The 24,353-nt window shown below is 42.2% G+C and overlaps 1 protein-coding gene across 1 annotated transcript; it reads left to right on the forward strand.

Moving 5' to 3' along the window:
- The first annotated feature begins 3,801 nt into the window (after nt 1–3,801).
- Nucleotides 3,802–17,995, forward strand: LOC310946918 (pannexin-1-like). Its single transcript, XM_083913508.1, has 8 exons — nt 3,802–3,955; nt 8,170–8,391; nt 8,744–8,859; nt 10,869–11,056; nt 13,330–13,608; nt 13,707–13,929; nt 14,225–14,477; nt 15,614–17,995. The coding sequence occupies exons 2-8, from the start codon at nt 8,211–8,213 to the stop codon at nt 15,691–15,693; spliced, it is 1,320 nt and encodes a 439-aa protein (XP_083769634.1). The 5' UTR covers nt 3,802–3,955; nt 8,170–8,210; the 3' UTR covers nt 15,694–17,995.
- Nucleotides 17,996–24,353: the final 6,358 nt, after the last annotated feature.

Here is a 24,353-nt window from a genome sequence, read left to right on the forward strand (position 1 = left end):
ACATTCAATAATAATATTTATTAATAATATGTAATACTATTTAATAAAACAAATATGTCAAATAATATTTATTAGTAATAATCATATTTAATAATAGTAATATGAAATAGTATTTAATAATAATATGAAATATAATATATAATACAATATGTATTATTCTCTAATAATAGGAACGATAACCCTATTTAATAATACTAATATGTCAAATAATATGTATTAATAATAGAAATATTTAATAATAATATGTAATAGTATTTAATTATATAATATGTAATATAATATATCATAACAATATGTATTACAATTTAATAAGAACGATAATCCTATTTAATAATACTTATATATCAAATACTATTTATTAATAATCATGATAATAATATGTATTATTATTAATAATAATGAGTTATAATACAATTTAATAGTAGGAGCGATAATTCTATTTAATAAAACTAATATGTCAAATAATATGTATTAATAATAATCCTCAAAGCAACTTCAGTCCAAAGCAACTGGACTTGGTTGTTTGTCAGGAAGACATTTCACCTCTCATCCAAGAGGCTTCATCAGTTCATGTACGCATCTGACCAGGCTGGGACTGGACCAGGACCAGGACCAGGACCAGGACCAAGACCAGGCTGGGACTGGACCAGGACCAGGACCAGGACCAGGACCAAGACCAGGCTGGGACTGGACCAGGACCAGGACCAGGACCAGGCTGGGACTGGACCAGGACCAGGACCAGGACTAGGCTGGGACTGGACGAGGACCAGGACCAGGACTAGGCTGTGACTGGACCAGGACCAGGACCAGGCTGGGACTGGACCATATAATAACAATATGTATTACTATTTAATAATAAGAACCATAACCCTATTTAACAATACCAATATGTCAAATACTATTTATTAATAATAATCATAATAATATTTAATAATAATAATATTAAACAATAATGATAACATGTAATAACACTATTTAATAATAAGAATAACGGAAAAAGTTTCTAATAAAAATATTTATAATAATCATGATAATAATAATGATACTATGTAATATAATATTTAATAATAATAGTCAGATGTACTTGAACTCCTTAAGTAGTTCAACTACCCCAAGTGAAGGAGTTCAAGTACCTCAGGATCATGTTCACCAGTGAGGGGACGATGGAGCGTGAGTTTGGCCGGAGAATCGGAGCTGCAGTCGCTCTACCGCACCGTTGTGATGAACAGAGAGCTGAGGAAGGCAAAGCTCTGGATCTACCGCTCAGTCCTGGTTCCTACCCTCACCTGTGGTCATGAAAGCTGGGTCAGGACCCAAAGAACCAGGTCCAGGTCCAAGCGTGTGAAATGTGTTTCCTCAGGAGGGGGTCTGGAGTCTCCCTTAGAGAGAGGGGGAGAAGTTCAGCATCCGTGAGGAACTCGGAGTAGAGCCGCTGCTCCTTTGTGTTGAAAGGAGCCAGTTGAGGTGGTTCAGGATCATCTGGTAAGGATGAACCCTGGGCGCCTCCCTAGGGAGGTGTTCCAGGCACGTCCAGCTGGGAGGAGGCCTCGGGGAAGACCCAGGACCAGGTGGAGAGATTAGATCTCCACACTGGCCTGGGAACGCCTCAGGATCCCCCAGTTAGAGCTGGTTAATGTGGCCCGGGAAAGGGAAGTTTGGGGTCCCCTGCTAAAGCTGCTGCCCCCGAGACCCGACCCCGGATAAGAGGCTGAAGATGAGATGAGATGAGTCAGATGTACTATAGTGATAGGGGGATGTAGATAATAATAACAATATTTCATAATAATATTAAATATCACTAATAATAATGATATGAATACTGTTGAATAATAATAACAATAATATTTCAAATTAATGTTCAATAATACAATTAAAAATAATAATAATACTGTATGATATAAAAACGTATTTAATAATATTTACTGCTAATAATAATAATTAAAAAACAGTTTCGGTTCCCCCTCAGACACACGTCGTGCTTTTATTTTGGAGCATGAACCGCTTCCTGTTCCGGTGCAGGTGCGTGTGCTGTGCAGGAGCTTGCAGGAGGACCAGGGGGGGCCGCGGGAGAAAAGCCCCAGAATCCAACGCGCCACAGCAACATCAGAAACATCCGCTGCTCAAACGTCCGCAGCGGAGACCAGCGCTCCTGTCGTGACCGTGCACCGGCGGTTCACCCTGACGCCGCAGGTTCGATTCCTCCCGGTGTGTTTTCGGTGTGCAGCTCGCGCCTCTGCATGCTGCGTTCACAGGCACGCCGCCCGGGAGCAGGCTGCCTTCAGGGACTGTGGGAAATATCGCACTCACAGGAAGAAATATAGTCAATATTTACTTTACTGAGGTTAGAGAGGCAGTTTTATAGAAGAGTAAACATGGTTCAAGTCTCAATAAAGACATGAATAAATACATGCAGAAATAAAAGAATGAATAAATATTGAATAAATTAAGAATTAATAAATATATAAATACATGCAGAAATTATTAAATAAGTGTTTAAATATATAAATAAATGCATAACTTGTGAATTAATACATGCAGAAATAAAGTAATGAATAAATGTTTAAAATTATGAATAAATGCTGAAATAATAAATTAATACATGCAGAAATAAGTGAATTAAAATGCCAATAATATGTTATAACAATGACATTTAATATTACTACTCATAATGATATTTAATAATATTATAAAAACTCAAAGTTGCTTTAATATTAATAGTTACAATATATAAAATTAAAAAAAAATAATAATCGGATAATTATAATGTGATAAAAATGACATTTACTATTATTAATCATAAGGATTTTTAATAATATAATAAAAACAAGTCAAGAAAAACAAAAACCGAACTAAACTAATTTAAACAAAAAACAGAATAAAACATACAAACAATACATTTTAAGTCAATTTAAACTTCTCAAAAACAAACTATTAAAACACAACATTTATCTCACTTTATTTTAACTACGGGGATTATGATTTTGTGATTATTACCTTTGTTGAATACATTTAAAAGCAAAAAATAAAAATAAGACAAACTTCCGAGCTCCATTGAACGCAGCATTGCAGTGGTGGAAAACCCGAGCTGTCGGTTTGTTAAATTAAATAAACATAAATCAACATTTTTGTTCCATACACTATTATTGTTCATTTTCAAAAATGAATCAAAACAACAATAATAATAATGATAATTTATAAAGCGATTTTTAGGAAGTCAGATTCGTTTCTAAGGCAACGCAACAACAGAACTAAATTTAAAAATTACATATACATTAATCCACATTTTAACCCTTGAAAACATTATTTTTAATGTTCAAAAATCAATAAAACAACAATATTACGAATAAAAATGTTATTAATATAGGAATTTCCAGGAACTCAAAGTCTCTAATATCAATGTTAAAAATAATAATTAACAATCAATAAAAAATACTACTACTAATAATAATATTATTTAAAAATAATAATAATCGGACAATAATAATATGTAATAACAATGACATTTATATATTACTACTCGTAATTTAATTTAATATAATAAAAACAAAGCAAGAAAAACTAAAACAGAACTTAATTAAAGAAAAAAAAGAACAAAACACATCTAAAGTCAATTTAAACGTCTCAGAAACTTAAAAAACTATTAAAACACAACATTCATTTATTTATAGCGATGGTTAAATAAATAAAAAAGTTTAAAAAAACAAATTTCCGAGCTCCCTTGAACGCAGCATTGCAGTAGTGGAAAATCCGAGGTGCGGGTTTGCACCTGAACGCATCTGTGTTTTACGAGGGACGGAAGAAGTTTGAGCTGCTACAGGAAGAGGCTCCTCAGTGTGTTGTGTGTGTTTAAAGTGTGTTTAACTCCGTTCCTGCTGCACACACACCTCTGACCCGCGTGCACCTGCAGACATGACGCGTTAACGGCACTTTAAAGGCACCGGAAGCTGCTCTGGAGGTGAGTTCAGCCTCTTTCTCCTCTTTTTACATCCACTGTAGTGAGCTCGGGGGGGGTTTCTGATGCACAGGGTGCGCGCAGAGTCACCGGGATGAGCCTCAAAGTGAAGTCAGGGTGGCGGTTAAGTGTCTTTTCTGATAGTTTATGAATAAATAAAGTGTTTTTAGAGTTAAATCGGTGCTTTTATTTGTTTCAAAACATTAATAAAGCATCATCAAAGGAGGCTGTTGATGTGGAGAGGAGAGACAGCCACGAGCTTTTGTTTTTAACATCAACAAATCACTTTAAACAGCGCAGAAGAAGAAAGGCTGTGGATGCCTGCGAAGAGGTCATTATGTGTGTTTATGCAAGAGTCAAGCAGGGGCGGATTTCTGCTGTCAAAGGTCTGAGGCGGGGGGGGGGGGGGCTTCAGTTTCAGAGCAATACAACACTTTGTTTTTAGTAAATTTGATGCGCCCCTTCATCATATGGGCGCAGTATTGTTTTATTAAAGTTACAACACACCTGACGTGGTCGGGTTGTTAAAATAAGGAGTTTTTCTTCGGCCCAAAGTGTAATTTTTCATTTCTTTCCTTGTTTTTTTTAACCTGATGAAGGAAACTTTGTTCTAAATGTTGTTTTAATCATCTTTAAAATGTTGAATACGGAAATTGAGCAGTACGCCGTCATCTTGTGTCTTAAGATCGTCGTCGCAACAACAAAAAATAAGTCCAGCAGTGGGGTTGCCAGGTTGGTCAGACCCGGCCCAGTAGCTCCAGGAGACCAGAGTCTGTTTGAGTCTGTTTGAACCCGTCCCCTCCAGAAAACCACAGCATCAAAACAAGGATTAGAGGAGTTTGACTGACCGTTAGCGTTAGCCGTTCCAGCTAAGTGCAGATGAAAGTGATGTTAGCATCAAGGAGCAGCGTAGCCATGTGGGCGTGCGTTTGAATGGCGTTCCTCTCCTTTCTCTCAGTCCATGGAGTGAATGCTCGGCCTATAGTGACTCTGGTTGTTGCCCGTCTCCGCTCACTCAGCTGCTGGGACAAAGAACGCCCCCTTCACTGAGGCTCTGAAGCAGCTGCACGATTGGCTAACTCCATTTCCCCCAGTGCCAGCCTACAGTAGCTGCACCCAACAACAGACAACCCTGGCAACCAGTAACGCCCAACGCTATTGGCTGCTACAACGCAAACAGAACGAGACAGAAAGTCAATGTCAAACCGTCAAAAAATAGTTTCATTCTGTACACGCCGCGTGGGTTTATTATTATTACTTTTTAAAATATTGCCAGAAACCGCCAACGAGTTCTTCTTCTTCTGCATTACTTACAGGGTTGCCAGATACTATGACAAATATTCCCCACAAGCTTACTTCACCTTAACGTCACGGTAAAATCGGGAGATCAGCGGGAGAAAGTACTGACTGGGAGCAGCGCTAGAAACGGCGAGAAACGGCGAGAAACAACAGCTGTTTCTCAAAAGTATTCCAAGTTCAGACTTCGCAAGTTCGACTCAGGAGTCCACAGGAGGAGTTAATGTGAAATGCCTCCTGGGCTGGGATACATCCTAAAAATAAATAAAATGTGCGGAGCAGGTCACATCCGGGCATTTGGACCGCACTCTGCGAGATGAGGACGATTGAATTGGAAGAGGACTTGGGCGGCGACTAGAGAGAGGGGGAGAAGTTCAGCATCCGTGAGGAACTCGGAGTAGAGCCGCTGCTCCTTTGTGTTGAAAGGAGCCAGTTGAGGTGGTTCAGGATCATCTAATAAGGATGAACCCTGGGCGCCTCCCTAGGGAGGTGTTCCAGGCACGTCCAGCTGGGAGGAGGCCTCGGGGAAGACCCAGGACCAGGTGGAGAGATTAGATCTCCACACTGGCCTGGGAACGCCTCAGGATCCCCCAGTTAGAGCTGGTTAATGTGGCCCGGGAAAGGGAAGTTTGGGGTCCCTGCTAAAGCTGCTGCCCCCGAGACCCGACCCCGGATAAGAGGCTGAAGATGAGATGATGAGGTTTCACCAGAACACAAGTACGGACAAGACCGCAGATTGAGAAACGGCTTTCACATCTCATGGATCATGTGTTTAAGTCGTGACGTAACGCCCTTACACAGCAGTTTCTCCCGTTGTTTGAACAGAAACGAGTTTAACAAAAAAAAAGCAAGACGAAACTGACATTTTGCCTCTTTCCCATCGATGGAAAAGTCTCACTGTGATCGTAAAAAAGGTTCATGCAGCAGTAACAGCGTAGCTAGTGAAGCCAGAGTTTATTAAAAGAGTGTTTTAAAGACTTACCTACTGGCCCCTGTACCAGCTCCTCTCATAGTAAAGTCCATTACAGTGGATTACCAAAGTCAATATTTGTTTTGTTTATTATAAAAAGTCCCAACATGGTGAAAAAGGTCTTTAAATGTTTGGTTTTAAATGAAAATATTCAGTTTTACTTTGAAATCAAACAGAAAAAAAATCAGATATTTTCAGGTTTCAGAGGCTGAAAACAACATCTTTCTGATGAAAATTAAAAAAAAATGACTTCATGAACGAATTCATATGATATTATACAAACAAAACTAATATTAAATCAGTTAATGGATCCAAACGTGACCAAAGAAAGTGTTTGAATGTACGCGGTGTTTCTGCAGCTTTAACTAAAGTCACATTCAAACACTTTCCAGCTGCATTTCCAGTCTTCTCCACATAAAAACCACAGTCAACCCTAAAGGAAGGAGCCCATTGGTGCTTTGTTGTGTGTGTAGGGACTCTTCTCACGCTGCTGCAGAGGTTTGCTGTTATTTTCAGCAGCATTAGTGGTTAAAAAAGACCTTTGAATGCCTTCACCGTACTGCCCCGAGCTAACCACTGTTAGCCACGTCCGGCTGTTAGCGACTCTAGCCTCTCTTCAGACGACTTTGGTTCCTCCTTGACTCCTCCTCGCTCCACTCAACCATCTGGATTCGCTCCGTAGCCGAGGGATTTCAGGGTCCGCAAAAAATTTTTGGAGCCAATCAGGACCTCCGGACGGGGTTTTATAGATGTGACGTAGCTGAGAAGCGACTGTTGTGATTCAGACAACAATGGCGTCTCTCATGGAGGAAGCAGGCGCCAACATGGATGCTGCTGTTTCATCGTGTTTCAGATCCAGAGAATATTTATCTTTAAAAGAACCAGAGAACGACTCTGAAGGCACCCGTTGCTCTCATTAGCGTCACGGGTCGGTTTCCATGGGAGCGGTTGAAGAAGCACGTCAATAAAGATGACGGACAGGTGGTTTATCCAATCATGCGTGGATTTATGATAAGTACTGAAATCACTTCCCTGTGGAGCGATGAAGCAGAAGGAGCCAAACTCATCTGGAGAGAAAAACATACTTACACACTGTACTTTCTGTATTTATTTAAGAGTTTATTGGTTATTCTTTTACTCCTCGTGTTTTTTTTAAGCTGCTGGAAACTTAACTTCCTTGCGAGAGTTCATCCCAAAGGAGAAATAAAGAGAAGTTTAAGGTTATATTTGATATATCTGACCCTGAGGTGATTTTATGACTTAACCCGGTAAAATCAGAGTTTTTACACAGCTCCATCATCACCGTGTCATGAGCTGTGTATAGCGGATAGCGGCGTTTCTGTTTTTAATTGAAGGTTGGACAGCTTTTGTTTGAGGGCGTGGTTGAGGATATATTTAGTAAGATGTTGTGGTTAAATGTTGGGCGTCTCTTTGCATTCCTTAATCGATCGTCCTGTGGTCACACCAGCAGCAGCAGCAGCGGTGGCGTGAGACAAAACAGCGCGATTAAACGCTGTAAAGTAAAAAGATCATTTACAGCTAAACTGTTAAACTTTGTTCACTTCTGACACTGAAATCATTTCCTTTTTCAAATCGCTGTCATCAAAATGTGATCACAAGTGGAAAAGAACGACCACACGCGTCCTTCACGCTGTTCCTGTCTTCACCGTCGGCTCCAGTGTTTTTATTATTTCACTTTAAATTCCAGACTTTTCCATTCTGCGTCCCTTCCTGTCAAATGAAGATCAGTTTAAACCCCAGCCTCGTCTGGAGCTGCGTAAGGAAGCAGAGAAGAGAATTGGGGAAGTCATCACCGGACTGATAACGTCCGTCTGCGGTCGCCTGCTGCACTTCACCAGCTTCTTTAGAAACGAACCACGCGCTGTTTCCCCATCGCCTTCTTCTGCAAAAGCACGATAATGAAATCTAAACATGTGCTTTGTGTCCTCAGGTGTTTTATTTATGAGCTGCAGGTAACAGAAGAGCGGCGAGATGGCCATCGCCCACGTGGCTACAGAGTACGTGTTCAGCGACTTCCTGCTGAAGGACCCGAACCAGGCTCGATACCGCAGCGTCCGAGCCGAGCTGGCCGCGGACAAGATCGTGACCTGCGTGGCCGTGGGCCTGCCGCTCCTCCTCATCTCTCTGGCCTTCGCTCAGGAGGTTTCAGTCGGTGAGTGGCGAGCTGGAAAAAGACGCCAGCAGCAAAAACATCTCGATAAAAACACACTTTCCAGAAAACACACATCGACCTGGAGTGTCGTCTCAGTCAACAGGCCTTTGTCTCGGTCCTCCTGAGGTTTAACATGTGTTGGTTAATATCAGCACACACACACACACACACACACACACACACACACACACACACACACACACACACACACACACACATTTCCTCTATAGTGATGTGTTTAAATTTGTTTTTGTATTGTTTTAATTGAGGTGAGAAAAATAAAATGCTACCAAAGCATCTGTGTGTCCATGGAAACGTTTCACTCTTGTGTTTGTGTCGTTTTGTCTCACAGGAACTCAGATCAGCTGCTTCTCTCCCTCGAACTTCTCCTGGAAACAGGCAGCTTATGTCGACTCGTACTGCTGGGCGTCCGTACACACACACGCTCTGCCTCTGTGGCTGCACAAGGTACACACACACACACACACACACGATCTACCTCTGTGGCTGCACAAGGTACACACACACACACACACACGCTCTGCCTCTGTGGCTGCACAAGGTACACACACACACACACACACACACACGCTCTGCCTCTGTGGCTGCACAAGGTACACACACACACACACACACACGCTCTGCCTCTGTGGCTGCACAAGGTACACACACACACACACACACACGCTCTGCCTCTGTGGCTGCACAAGGTACACACACACACGCTCTGCCTCTGTTGCTGCACAAGGTACACACATACACACACACACACACACACACACACACACACACACCCACACTGCCTCTGTGGCTGCACAAGGTACACACATACACACACACACACTGCCTCTGTGGCTGCACAAGGTACACACACACACACACACACACTAGTTTTCAACTCAACAGGTGGACTTAATTTAAAGACCTGGAAATAATAATGTTGTGAGGTGAGCCCCTGGATGTTTCACGGAGAACTTCGATGACGCTTACCGCAATCTCAGCGCTGATTGGCTGTCGCGATGTTGCTCCAAATTTTTCAACTTCAAGCGTCACACGCGATGAGGCGATGGACGCTTCATCGCTCTTATCACTCAGAACGCGTCGCCCGAAGCGACATCGTGTGTCATTGCGTCATTTACATTGATTTTGAACGGCAGCGTAACGCTTTCATCGCCTCCTTTGCCTTTGGTGTAAACGCACGATGAGAACTGCCACGATTTGAACATTTCGTATATGAAATTATACTAAAATGATATCTTTAAACGATTTGTGAGCAAGTGCTGTTCTGTATTTAGGATGGCTTCTTAAAAGCCACGTCCACACACCTGTGAAATGCTTTGAAACGCACCTTTGAGCAGAACAATGATGCAGGAGCAGAAACATTAAATATGAGTCATCGTTCAGTAACGACAGAGATAAAAATAAAATAATAAAGTGTAACATGCCGCCTGGATCCACGTGTTTAACCCGGTGAAATCAGAGTTTTTACACAGTTCCATAATCACCGTGTTGTTTAATCCTTTAACAGGAGCTGTGTATTGCGGCGTTTCTGTTTTTAATTAAAAGTTGGACAGAAGCTTTTGTTTGAGGGCGTGGTTGAGGATATATTTAGTTAGATGTTGTGGTTAAATATGAGGCGTGTCTTTGCATTCCTAAATCGATCTTCCTGTCGTCACACCACCACCACCCCCACCAGCAGCAGCAGCAGCACCAGCAGCAGCAGCAGCAGCAGCAGCAGCAGCAGCAGCAGCAGCAGAATTAAAAAGATAATTTACAGCTAAACTGTTAAACGAACACTTGCGTCTTTCACACGGTTCCTGTGTTTTTATCGTGTTACTGATGTTAGTGAAAAACACTTTGAGCGGTTGAAAAACTAAAACAATATAAATATAAATCTATTAAAATGAAACACACTGATTCGATTCAAATTCAAACCTTTTATGCAAATTAAATGCAATTTCCTCATGTGTCAGCTTTTCCCCGTTTCTCTGATTATGATCTTTTCCGTTAATTCTTCTAAATTTATAATCATCTATTTTAAGCTATTATATTATTATTTTTTCTATATAATTTTTAAACTATTACATTTTTTCTACATACATGATATTTTCAAGTAATTATTATGAAGATTATTTTATTAATTTAATATAATTAATGTAATATTAATATATTTTTAAGCTGTTATTATATTATTATTTTTATTGATCAGCTATGTTTAAGCAATTATGTATTATATTAATGTTTCTATAATTATAAGAAGATATTGTTAGGCTATTATTATTATTGTATTTTTCCACATACATAGCTACAGCTGTTTGTTTAACTCATATTTTATTATTATATTTTTGTCCTGTTTCTCTGATTCCCTTTCATGTTTTCCACATGCTCTGTAACTCCAGTATTACTACGTTAAATAAATAATAGTTTGTTTGTTTGCATCTCTTATATCGTGTAACTCTGTTTTGTCACCTCTGCAGTTCTTTCCCTACATTCTGTTGCTGGTGGCGGTGATGATGTACACCCCGGCGTTGTTCTGGAGGTTTTCCGCGGCGCCCCTCCTGCAGTCGGACCTCGGCTTCATCATGGAGGAGTTGGACCGCAGCTACAACCGCGCCGTCACTCTGGCCAAACGCATGGCCACCTCTGGACTGCTCACCCCAGACAGGTAGACCCCAGGCTGATGCAGAACCATCATTTGTTTCGTTTAATGATCTAAAATAAGTAAAAGAGAAGAAGTTAAAGGTTCAGTAGGAAGCTTATTTTCGGCAGAAACATCCATAATGACCTTGGGAATTATGTAAACGAAGTGATATGAGAGAAGATCAGACCTCTGCGTCTCTCCAATGCTCTTTTCCCCCGTGACGGAAGACTTTGACCAATAAAGAAGATGCGTGTTCTTCTGCGTCTCTTTGGTCTCAACCCGGTGACTACGGAGCAGGAAAGATTGCGATTCAACAGTTAGAAAACATCCATGTTTGGTGCAAAACAATCTAAGAAGAGGAAGAAGACGGGTTTGTTTAAAAAAGAGCGTCTGACAACAAACACAGCAATGAAACACGCGTAGATATGGGCGATGCGTTTTAAAGATGGAGAGAAGTCAGAGATAACATTGGTTTGAACTTGGACTCCGGTAAACTGCTGAATTATCTTTCCTCTAACAACTCCAGTGGCTGTGATGGGGTTAGGTTGTGCGGGCTGATTTAAAAAGCTGACGGTAACGCATTGTCAGAGGTTGCTAATACGTTAGCTAAAGGCAGACGCTGCTGCTGATACAAGCTCAGGTTTATGTTGCTATGAGTCCTGAATCATACTATTCCACCTCAAGAGTGACAGTAAATTCCATCCATCTGGCGTGAGGCGGGGCACATGGAGACAAACAAACAACCATTCACACCTACGGGCAATTTAGAGTCACCAATGACCCTAACACCTGTATGTCTTTGGACTGTGGGAGGAAGCCGCACACGGGGAGAACATGCAAACTTCACACAAAGGGCCCCAGCCGGGATACGAACCAGGAACCCTCTTGCTGTGAGGAGACAGTGCTAACCACCACTCCGCCCTGAAAGAAAACAACAATCGCAGTCATGATCGGGATGATTGGAATGAGTGAGGCGTAAACATACTGATACAGTTTTATTTATAGTGTCAAATCATAACAAAAGTTATCTCAGGACACTTTACAGAGTAGGTAAAGACCACACTCTATGACTTATTCATGATTTACAGAGACCCAACAATTCCCCCGTAGAGTACGGTGGCGTTGAAAACCTTCACTATAACAGACAGGAACGTCAGACAGACCCAGCTCTGTGGAGGACGGACATCTGTCTGCACCAGAGAGAGGAAGAGAAGGAGAGAGAGAGAGAGAGAGAAAAGACGGACAGATGGACAGAGAGACAAAGACAGACACACACACTTAAATGCAAGCAACCACAATGTAACAGTGACTATAGTGATCGCTAAAGCAATGTGATTATGACTTGCAGGTTATGGCGGTTAATACAGCAGAACAGCAGGAAACAGACACAGCTGCAGTGACAGAAGATGTCAGTGATAATAATTATGATGCAAACATGGAGTTGAATTAGTAACATGCATTGATGAGACATGAATGATACAGACAGAGAGGAGAGAATCTCAGAGTATCAGGAACAGTATTATCCCCCGGCAGACTCGAACTATAGCAGCATCATTAAGCAGAACAAAATAAGCTTAAAAATAACAACATTTCTAAGGGCTCGTAACAGTAAGCTTTATCAAAAAGGAAAGTTTTAGGTTTACTCTTAAATATGGGGACAGTGTCTGCCTCCCGAGCTTGGTAGCTGAAGGCTCTGCCTCCATTTTCTACCTTTGAGACCCTTGGAACGACGACCTATTTAAACCTACCCTTCTTTCACAATTCAGTAACTGCTATAATCTATATCATTTATCTGCTATACAGTATGTACAATTTGTAAATCCACTATACAATACATTTTATAAATAACATGTAATATATATAAAACATGTGTAGTCCTACGTATAAACATCCATAGAAACACATACACACATATATAAAACTGTAAATATACATATATAGCCAATATTTAGACAATTAGTTTGTTTTTTAAAGCAAATATTGCTTTGTTTCCGAAGATTGAGTGGCAAGTACTTGTGTAAACTGCTCAGAAACCTCCTTTATTGTGAATCTCCTGGTGAAGTCCATCGTCCTGTGAACGCTCCAGCTCTCTAGCTTGTGGTTGTGGTTGTCTCATTTAAGACAAAAAAAAACGAATGAAACGTCTCCTGTGGGGACGAACATCATCAGATTCTGTCGTTACAAACAGTCCCATAAGTTTCCTGGGTTTCAAAAATGTGCAATTAACCACTTAACTTAGAAACCAGTCAGGTTTTTAATTTCTTTTCTCTCTCTTCTTTGGTGTTTTGGTAACGCAGCGACCCCACCGAGGGCTGTTTCAATTACCCGCTGGTGGAGAAGTTCCTGATGACCAAGCGTTGCTCGCGGTCGATGCTGTTTCACTACCTGCTGTGTCGCGGCCTGACTCTGCTCACCCTGCTGTGCGCCTGCGTCTATCTGGGCTACTACCTCCGCCTGGCCTCCCTGACGGACGAGTTCGGCTGCACGCTGCGTGTCGGCCTGCTCGCCACCGACCCAGGCGTCCCCGACAAGGTGCAGTGTAAGCTCGTCGCCGTGGGAGTCTTCTCTTTGCTGAGGTATTTGTTTGTTTGGATGTGTCCTTTTCTTTGCACCAGGATCCAGAGAAACGTCACATTAGTTATTAATGTGAATCGTTTGTTCTGTTTGTTTCCAGCCTCGTAAACTTGATCCTGTTCATCGCGCTGATTCCTGTGGTGATCTACGCCAGTCTCCGTCCCCTCCTCTGCCACGGATACGCCCGCTTCCTGGAAACCTACCAATCGCTGCCCACCGTCAGCGTCCTGCCCGCCCCCGGAAACCAATGGGACGATCTCTCGCTGTATCTGCTCTTCCTGGAGGAGAACATCAGCGAACTGAAGTCCTACAAATACATCAAGGTGTGTTGATATGCATTGTAACAGGGCTGCGACCGGCTTCACTCCTGGTTTGCTACTTCGTGTAATATCCAGTTCTCAAGGCGTGGCGTCTGAAAGTGAGAGCAAAGGGTGGGAAGTTTATTACAAAAGTCATATTTTGAGAAAATGAGTCATGAGATTGTGACAAAAGAGGGTGATAACAAAAGCTTCATTCGTAAACCTCAAGAGAAACCTGACTTTCAAAAACATAAAAAGGTGTAGTTTTTTTAGTTTAAGCCACTAAAAACGTCCTGTTCTGTGTGTTTTCCGACTGCAGGTGTTGGAGTTGTTGAAGAGACGAGGCGAGTGCTCCGGAGAAGACTTTGACTCCATGGGTCTGCTGCAGACTCTCTGCCTGGTGAAGATGGACAGCGTGGACGGGAGCAAACCTCTCGGACCGGGGAAAAAGGATCGAGCGAAGGCGAACGCGGGCAGCCCCAGAGCCGCCAACGCCGGAGCAGCTAAGGGCGGCTGTGACTGTCCGAACGCAGACTCAGACAGTGACAGCAGGATGGAAACGGAGATGAAAGGTGAGTACGGGTGAAATCACTTCAGTCTCAAATTCTGTTTAACAGGTTAAAACAGATTTAGTTCATTTCTTTTTTAACTGTGCCGCCTTCAAACATGAGTATGAGCCGGGACTGTCCGTGTCATTTTATGTTTTTGGTTTTGAGAAATGTGGAGAAGTGACAGGAAACAGAGTTAGAGGTGGAAGAAAAGTGTGTGCGACATCCACCCGACAAAACCTGTTTGCTTTAATGACATCTCCCAGAATGCAATCACTACTGTTTGACGGCACATCGTATATAAAAATTAAGTTTTACTTACAGTGTTTTAGCGAGAGATTTCTGTTCCAGTGGGGACCTGAGATGATTTGGATCTTTGGAAAATATAAAAAGGCGTTCAAGAATATCCTAAAATATATTCACTGGTTGTTGTATTTGTAGGTTTTGTTTGGCAGAAGATTATTCGCCTTTTTTTTTTTTGTAGAAGACGAAAAAGTCCTTCAACCCTTGAAGTGTAACTCCGGCGAAAATGGACGCCACAGTGCTTTTCCACATGAATATAGATATTATATACATATATTTGAATATACATCAAATAATAATAATAAGCCATCGAGACAGTTTTTTTGGGTGATCACCTATTAACAGAAATCTGGGACAGGCACTAACAGCCGGACATGGATATCACTGATTAGCTCGGTGTCCAAATAACAGCAAACCTGAGCAGCAGCATGAGAAGAGTCCCTACAGAGAAAACAAAGCACCAACAACGTAGTTAGTTTTTTGGTTTGCTGTTATTTTCAGCAGTAATAGTGGTTTAAAAAGACCTTTGAATGCCTTCACCGTACTGCCCCAAGCTAATCAGTGTTAGCCATGTACGGCTGTTAGCGACTCTCTGGGATTTCTCCGTTAATAGGTGATCAACGAAAAAACTTTCTCAATGGTTTATTTGATGTATAAAAGTGCCGAAAAAGACCATTTTGGCCGGAGTACCACTTGCGCTGTAACACACCTGCTTGTCGACCTCCGGTAGAAGCTAGAACGTAGTTACAGAAGAATATCAAGCTACTGCGAGTACACACACTCGATTCAATCACAAAGCACACACTGAAACCCCAGATAAAAGTTCAGTAACATGCAAAATTATTAACTATTTTCAGAGCTCGCTCCCTTAATGTCAGGAGACGTAACGGGCCGCAAAGTCATTGAGGGAGAGACTCTCCGGCAGCGGGCGGCGTGATCGACCACAGACACGGCGATGGAGACCTGGACAGAGGTGTTTTCTTGCGGGAAATAACTTCACCATTATCCCATGGACCTTCCTTACCTGATGGAGGGATTAAAAAAAATGTGATTGGAGGAGTTCCCTCATCTTTTAGGCCAGGGCTGCTCAATCCTGCTCCTGGAGGGCCACTGTCCTGCATGTTTTAGGTCTCCCCCTGCTCTAAGGCACTTCAGTCTAACGAATTTCAATCCTGTGACGAGCTTCAGCTGCTTGATAACGAGCACATCATTCAGGTGTGTTGGAGCAGAGAGAAACTTAAAACACGCAGGACAGTGGCCCTCGAGGAGCAGGGTTGGGCAGCCCTGTTAAAGGTGTTTGTCAACGCGGGATTCACAAACTCAAATGTTTTTAAGTCCCATTTTTTGAATGACGCGCCCTTTTTTCTGGAGTGTTTTTTTTTGTCTGACCATGCAAAACAACAGGGAGAGGAAGTGAGCACTGTGTGAAAAAGACTGGACACTGGACGGGGACAGAAGAGTAAAACTCAAGTTGGTACAGATGTCAGAAATGACTGAATTTGTTGAACCATTGAGATCAATTGTATTTTTGAGGTAATGGTCAAACACTACAGCTGTTCTACCCTCTGAATTACGGGATATGATGTCATTAGTGTAACTATAGAGATCTGCAGGGATGATGTACTTTTATAAAACAAAAGTTTGATACTAAAACGTTTTATTCAGTAAGACAATTGCCACATTTTCTTTTCCTGAAGCGTAAATGCGATCTCCAGATGGAAAAATATAACGTTGGGCTATAAACGAAGTACTACAGCTTCTAACTGATTTGGCGTGTTTGGTGGGAAGACATTTGTAGACTAATTTTAGCCTCTTTTTTAGGACACATACTACCTTCAAAATTCCCATTTACGCCGTACAACAAAATGAGAAGCTTGTGTTAACCACAGACCTTATTTCAACAATTCAAAACACTGACTTATAGACGAGGGAAGTGCAAAAATGCTAACTCTAAGGACTCATTCCTGCAGGTCTTGTCTTTTAAACCTAAGGAAGAAAATGCTTATAAACAAATTAATACAGCTGTCAGGGTTGAGGGGTTTGATAGTTTTGTTTTCCGTTCCCTTTTATGTGCTGACTAAACCCGCCGAACATTTAGAGAAAGGCTTTTAAATTGAGCTTCATTGTTTATAACTGACAACATATGACAATTTCAACTTTAATCTAAAGTGTTTTAAAGATTTAGAGAGTATGATATTGTCAAAACTGAGAGTATGATATTGTCAGGCAGCCAACACCTGTGCTTTTGTCACGGTTTTGGGTTTTAGCTCTCTGGTCAATTGAAGTAAGGTACGTTTTTTCAGTTTACATGTGGTACAAATGCTGGACCGTTTCATTTTAATGTGACATTTCTGATTTTTTTTTTAACAAAAATGGTACAAAGGTGCTCGTGGCTGAAATCCCAGAGAGTCGCTAACAGCCGGACGTGGCTAACAATAATTAGCTCGGGGCAGCACGGTGAAGGCATTCAAAGGTCTTTTTTAACCACTAATGCTGCTGAAAATAACAGCAAACCTCTGCAGCAGCATGAGAAGAGTCCCTACACACACAACAAAGCACCAATGGGCTCCTTCCTTTGGTAATCCACTTGAATGGACTTTACCATGAGAGGAGCTGGTACAGGGGCCAGTAGGTAAGTCTTTAAAACACTCTTTTAATAAACTCTGGGTTCTTAAACGACGCTGTTGGTGCTGTCTCCATGGCTTACTTGATAAATGCAAGTGCCAAAAAAGACCATGGGATGATTTTACGTCGGAATTACACTTTAACAACAGTAATTTCTCCGGAATGTCAGTTATGTATAAGGAAACATCACATGTAATAGCTCAAGTAATATCCAGTTTGGGAGCTTTAGGTTGAATCATTTTGTCAGTTTACGCATGTATAATTTCAGATGTTTGGATGTTTGTCTCCACCTGGAATTAAACTTTCCATGCTTGTTTGGGAATCTCAGGGATAAAAACATCTCACAACATCACGTGACTGTCAGTGTTTACATCAGAAGTTTGTGTTTTGAGCTTCTTCCACTGCCTGTATATATGTCCTGCACTAAGTGGAACATTTTAACATATCTTTGTGAGTTGCTGTGGTGAGATCTCCTTTAATATATATGTATACATTAGTCTTGTTTAAGAACTGTTCTGCTGTTAAAATATATATATATATAGAAGCTAAATGTTATTGGGGGTCCCATTTCTGTGCAGTGGGACACTTTAATGTAAACTGCTGCTTGTTGTTTTGTCAGGATATGAGAAAACATTTCCAGTGTTCAATTTCTGTGACATTTTGATGTTTGAAACTGCTGTTGGTCATGTTTGAAATGTGTTTCAGGATTGTCTGCAGTATTAGAAATAAATCTAGTAGATATAAAAGTTGAGTTATCAGTATATGTCTCTCTTCTGGTCTAAGACAGGAACTATATACGTGCATTACTGCGGCCAGCTGGCCGTCCACGCCCCTTCTGAGAGGTGGACTTTTGTAGAGCGCGTTTGCACATGTACGAGCACGAGGCCTACAGCGGTTCTGAGGTCATTTCCTGTGCGCCTGTTGGGACATAGAAAAAAGAAGGAGGGACCATGCGCGGATATTTAAAAACAATGGCGGTGAAAGGTTCACGTTGGTGTGATGCGGAGGTGGAGTGTTTACTGCAGATTTGGTCGATGAAAAGATTCAAAAACAGTCGACAAGACGCACAAAAACTCTGAGGTCTACGGAAAGATTTGGAAACAAAGAGACGCATCGCCATGACGTCATCAATGCGTGTGACGTGTTACTGCGTGATGACGTATAGGCAGCAAGAAGCATTCTCCGAGGCCCAGGTAGTGTGAGTACAAACGGGCCTGGAGGGGGGGACAAGTACCCTAAAGCACGGGGCACGGGACGGAGGCACAGTGGGAGTGCCCCCTGAAAGTACTCAAATCTTGAACTTAAAGTCAAAGTAGCAAAACTGGTGTAGAAATACTCATGTAAATAATTGAATACATAATTTGACTTAAGTTAAAGTATTGGCATCAACATACGCTTAAAAGAACCAATCCAAATTAGGACGGACACCGACACAAACCTCCCTTCCTTTAATGACAGCAGTCAATATAACAACTGAACAATTATTTTAACTGTACATCGAACTAAACATCAAAACATTTCTTTCTTTATGACGACTATTCACAAACTGCAGCTTTTGTCACTGCAGTGTATCTTTCTGGGCTGGTTGTGTATATATAGTAATGATAGTGTGCGACACAGGATTGCTGGATTAATACTGTATATAATAACGACAAAGGACCTCCTCGCAGAATTTGCTGTAAGTTTCCTACAAGTCTCCTGTCACGTCATGGCCAAAAAGATTTGAAGATCTCACCTTTAAGGAAATGTGGGAGCTCTACAGCCAGTACTTCCCTCAAAAGGACAAACCAGAGAAATTCTCCAGTCAGCAGAGGGAGGTTATCCAGAAGACTAGCAATTCTGGGAGGATGCGGTTGAACACGCCGGTGACCCACACCACCAACGTGCAATGGAGAAGTTCCGAAAATGTATAAAGGACAAGGAGCAAGTTAAGTGTTGATTTGATAATTTGTTATGAAACAGGAAGAAAAGAAAGGCATAGTAAATTACAATTGTTTGGAATATTTCAAGCACTGTCTAATGTCTTTGTTTGCGTTTAGTAATGAAAAATTACATACAATGGCAACAATGTATTTGTTGTCCAGCAACCACGGGCAAGCACCTCCAAGGGTGATGCTTCCTCCTGGTCGGATGATGACGATGCTGGACGTGTAGCTGCAAGCCAGGCCCTGGAAGGTAAGTGAGATAGAGTTTCACAACAAACATATAAAAAAAATATAATATAAAACTACTTTGTTTGGATATTTCTCAGACATGCTGATGTCTTAAGAGCGTCCCAAGCATCCTGATGTCATCCCTACCAAGCAGCATGTGTGATTGTCCCTCCCCAGCAGCCTGTGGTCGTCCCTTCTCAGCAGCCCAAGATAAAGTTCTGATAGGTTCAAACAAGACAAAGCTGGATCATACTGAAACCAAAAAGAGTTTGATCCTCTTTGGAAATTCAGAGAGGATCGGTTTTTAATAACAGTCAAAAGGGTCTTATTCTGCTTCTTAAATTAACATCGATCATACAAAATCAAACTCACTGATGCCCTGTACCATAGAAGCTTTCTATTGCTTATATCTCAATTTATCCTGGCAGACACCCAGACATCACTTTTGTATTTCCATTGTACATGTTATCAGGGGAGAGCGCGAACGCAGTCCCCCACTACCATAAATTATGCAATCGAGATTCCCACATTTGGGGAATTCGCAGAGGTCAGCTCAACCGGAGTGCAATGGTTAAGCCTCGCCCTGGGTGAACCACCTTCTTGATCATGGTATCTCCCTTGCCAGGTAAGTATGAGTTGTACAGATCAGAGACAGAGGACTCATACACACACACACCATGCTGACTGATGGCTCTCACTATATTAAAATTACCAAAACACAACACTACATACACAGGGATGATTATCTACAGGGATTAAATATAGAAGAGACACTCTTGTACTGAGGATGACAAAGATTATTCACATTTCACTTGACAGATAACTGCTACTCTTCCCATCATGCAATGCTGCATTTCCATGTCAAAAGCCGACCTACAGTCTCACTGTTTATCTATTTGACTCCAACAAATGAGTTAACAGCCAAACAAAGTTCAAATAAGACAAAGCTGGATCATAATGGATCCAAAAAGAGTTTGAGCCGCTTTGGAAATTCAGAAAAAAGAATAAAAATACACTTTCTTCCCACATGACAGACCACTTCCGGTCTTTGTTTACTGATGGAGGGAAACAGACATACTGCCACCTATTGGGCTGGAGTGTGAACAACACTGTTTATTTAACATGTGCTACATTGTATGTGACTGACCATAGGAAGAACTAGTTCAGATAATAGAAAATAGGTGCACACATTTGCTTTTATTCACTCAGAATCTGAGTGTGGTATCTCACACTCATCATTTTGACACTTATATAAGATGGTGCCCCCTGTGGCTTACCGGGTGTTTTTGTACGACTCAGCATCTGTCTGGAAGGGTCCAAGGATGCTCACCAACTACAAACCGTCTACCCCCCACTCCACTGACGACTCACGCCTGGCCAACAACCTGAATGAGTTCTACTGCTGTTTTGAAGAACAATGCAGGCCTGACACCATCCCCCTTATCTCCAGCCATCAGTCCGTGATCACCATCCCCTCCTCAGCAGGAGCCCAGGCGTTTCCTCAACTACCCACCTCTGGAGACCCCCTCCCCACTTCATGTCTCTCCGTCTTGGAGAGAGACATCAACAGACTCTTCAGGAGGCAAAATCAACGGAGAGCACCCAGACCAGACTTTGTCACAACCTCCACCCTGAAGCACTGTGCTGATCAGCTGTCTCCAGTGTTCAGACATTTTAACAACTCTCTGGAGACATGCCAAGTACCAGCCAGCTTCAAACCTTCCACCCTCATCCCCCAAAAAACTAGGCCCACAGAACTCCAGGACTACAGACCCGTCTCCTTGACCTCTGCCGTCATGAAATCCTTTGAGCGCCTTGTCCTGTCGCACCTCAAATCCATCACAGACCCACTCCTGAACCATCTGCAGTTAGCCTAGAGAGCCAAGCTCTACCAGCTGGGTGTGCCCGACTCCGACTGCAGGTGGATCAGTGAATTCCTGTCCGACAGGACACAGAATGGGAAGCTGGGGATGCACGTCTCTAGCTGCCTGACCATCGGCCCCAGTTCCCCTCAAGACTCTGTACTTTCTCCACTTTTCTCCCTGTACACCAACTGCTGCACCTCCAGTCACCAGTCCATCAAGCTACTGAAGTGTGCAGATGACACCACCCTCACTGGATTGATCTCTGATGGATGTGAGACTGCCTACAGTGTGGAGATTGACCATCTGGTGACTTTGTGCGGACAAAATAACTTGCAGCCCAATGCTCCAAAGACAGTGGGGGAAAAAAAAACTTGTATCATAAAAATCTGATGATTAAAGTGAAAATGTCACATTCAACAACGAGGGCTGTCATGTTTTCATATTAATTCGATTATTCAATTAATCTGTACTAAATATCGGAGGGTCGATTTTTAAGTAACACTCAAAATGGTCTTATACTGCTTCTTAAATTAACATCAATCATATTTTACAAAATCAAGTTCACTGATGCCCTGTACCACAGAAACTTTCAATGATTTGTATCAAAATATCATTGCAGATGACCAGCAGTTGATTGTTGCATTTTCATTGTACATGTTATCAGGGGAGAGCGCGAACGCAGTCCCCTACTACCATAAATTATGCAATCGAGATTCCCACATTTGGGGAATTCGCAGAGGTCAGCTCAACCGGAGTGCAATGGTTAAGCCTCGCCCTGGGTGAACCACCTTCTTGATCATGGTATCTCCCTTGCCAGGTAAGTATGAGTTGTACAGATCAGAGACAGAGGACTCATTCACACACACACCATGCTGACTGATGGCTCTCACTATATTAAAATTACCAAAACACAACACTATTTACACAGGGATGATTATCTACAGGGATTAAATATAGAAGAGACACTCTTGTACTGAGGATGACAAAGATTATTTACATTTCACTTGACAGATAACTGCTCCCTTTCCCATCATGCAATGCTGCATTTCCATGTTAAAAGCCAACCTACAGTCTCACTTTTTATCTATTTGACTCCAACAAATGAGTTAACAGCCAAACCAAGTTCAAATAAGACAAAGCTGGATCATAATGGATCCAAAAAGAGTTTGAGCCGCTTTGGAAATTAAGAGAAAAGAATAAAAATACACTTTCTTCCCACATGACAGACCACTTCCGGTCTTTGTTTACTGATGGAGGGAAACAGACATACTGCCACCTATTGGGCTGGAGTGTGAACAACACTGTTTATTTAACATGTGCTTCATTGTATGTGACTGACCATAGGAAGAACTAGTTCAGATAATAGAAAATAGGTGCACACATTTGCTTTTATTCACTCAGAATCTGAGTGTGGTATCTCACACTCATCATTTTGACACTTATATAAGATGGTGCCCCCTGTGGCTTACCGGGTGTTTTTGTACTCAAAGAGATCAAACAGCAGTTCTCAGCAAACGACTCAGCATCTGTCTGGAAGGGTCCGAGGATGCTCACTAACTACAAACCATCTACCCCCCACTCCACTGACGACTCACGCCTGGCCAACAACCTGAATGAGTTCTACTGCTGTTTTGAATAACAATGCAGGCCTGACACCATCCCCCTTATCTCCAGCCATCAGTTTGTGATCCACATCCCCTCCTCAGCAGGAGCCCAGGCGTTTCCTCAATTACCCACCTCTGGAGACCCCCTCCCACCGTCATGTCTCTGCGTCTTGGAGAGAAACATCAACAGACTCTTTAGGAGGAAAAATCTACGGAGAGCAGACAGATCAGACTCTGTCTGAGATTGACCACCTGGTGACTTGGTGCGGACAAAATAACTTGGAGCCCAATGCTCTAAAGAGAGTGGAGATGGTTGTGGACTTCATCACCCCGTGTAACTCCCCAGTGAACAATGGAGTCCTTCCACTTCCTGGGAACAGTCATCAGCCAGGACCTTAAGTGGGAGCAGAATATCAGCTGCATCACCAAGAAAGCACAGCAGAGGATGTAGTTTCTGTGACAGCTGAAGAAATTCAACTTCCCACAGGCAATGATGGTAAACTTCTACACCTCCATCACCATCTGGTACTGCTACTACTATGAAGGACAAAACCACACTGAAAAGGTGATCGACAGTAACCTGCTATCCCTCCAGGACACTGAGGCCAGCAGATAGGATCATGGCAGACCCCTCCCACCCAGACATAAACTCTTTGACGCACTACCCTCTGACACGAGGCTGAGGTCTGTAAAGACCAAAACCTCACACCACAAGAACAGCTTCTTCCCCTCTGCAACATCAAGGCCCGGGTCCCCCACATTCAGACACACTCTACCTCTTACTGCCCTTTTGGTGATGCTGCCACATGGTGGAGATCTGAATACACTACACATCTGTCAAACTGTGTATCGTCCATTATAGCCCATGAATTAGGATCCACTGCAAAAAAAAGTGACCAGGGCATCTTTATTTCACACAACAATTTATTAAAAAAAAAATGTTTTATTAGGGACCTATTTAATCTAACCGGGATGCACTCAAGTAACCATGTGGGTCCCGGGACTCACTAGGTTGAAAACTTAACATCAGACCAACTGATGAAATATACTTTGGCAGTTTTCTAAATATGTTATCCAAGTAATCCTAGCATAGTGTCAGGTGATAGATCTGTTGTTGAAATTCATTTTAACATGTTATCAGGGGAGAGCGCGAACGCAGTCCCCCACTACCATAAATTATGCAATCGAGATTCCCACATTTGGGGAATTCGCAGAGGTCAGCTCAACCGGAGTGCAATGGTTAAGCCTCGCCCTGGGTGAACCACCTTCTTGATCATGGTATCTCCCTTGCCAGGTAAGTATGAGTTGTACAGAACAGAGACAGAGGAGTCATTCACACACACACCATGC

This window comes from Echiichthys vipera (assembly GCF_963691815.1).
Source record: "Echiichthys vipera genome assembly, chromosome: 5".
In the NCBI taxonomy this organism is placed as follows: domain Eukaryota; kingdom Metazoa; phylum Chordata; class Actinopteri; order Perciformes; family Trachinidae; genus Echiichthys; species Echiichthys vipera.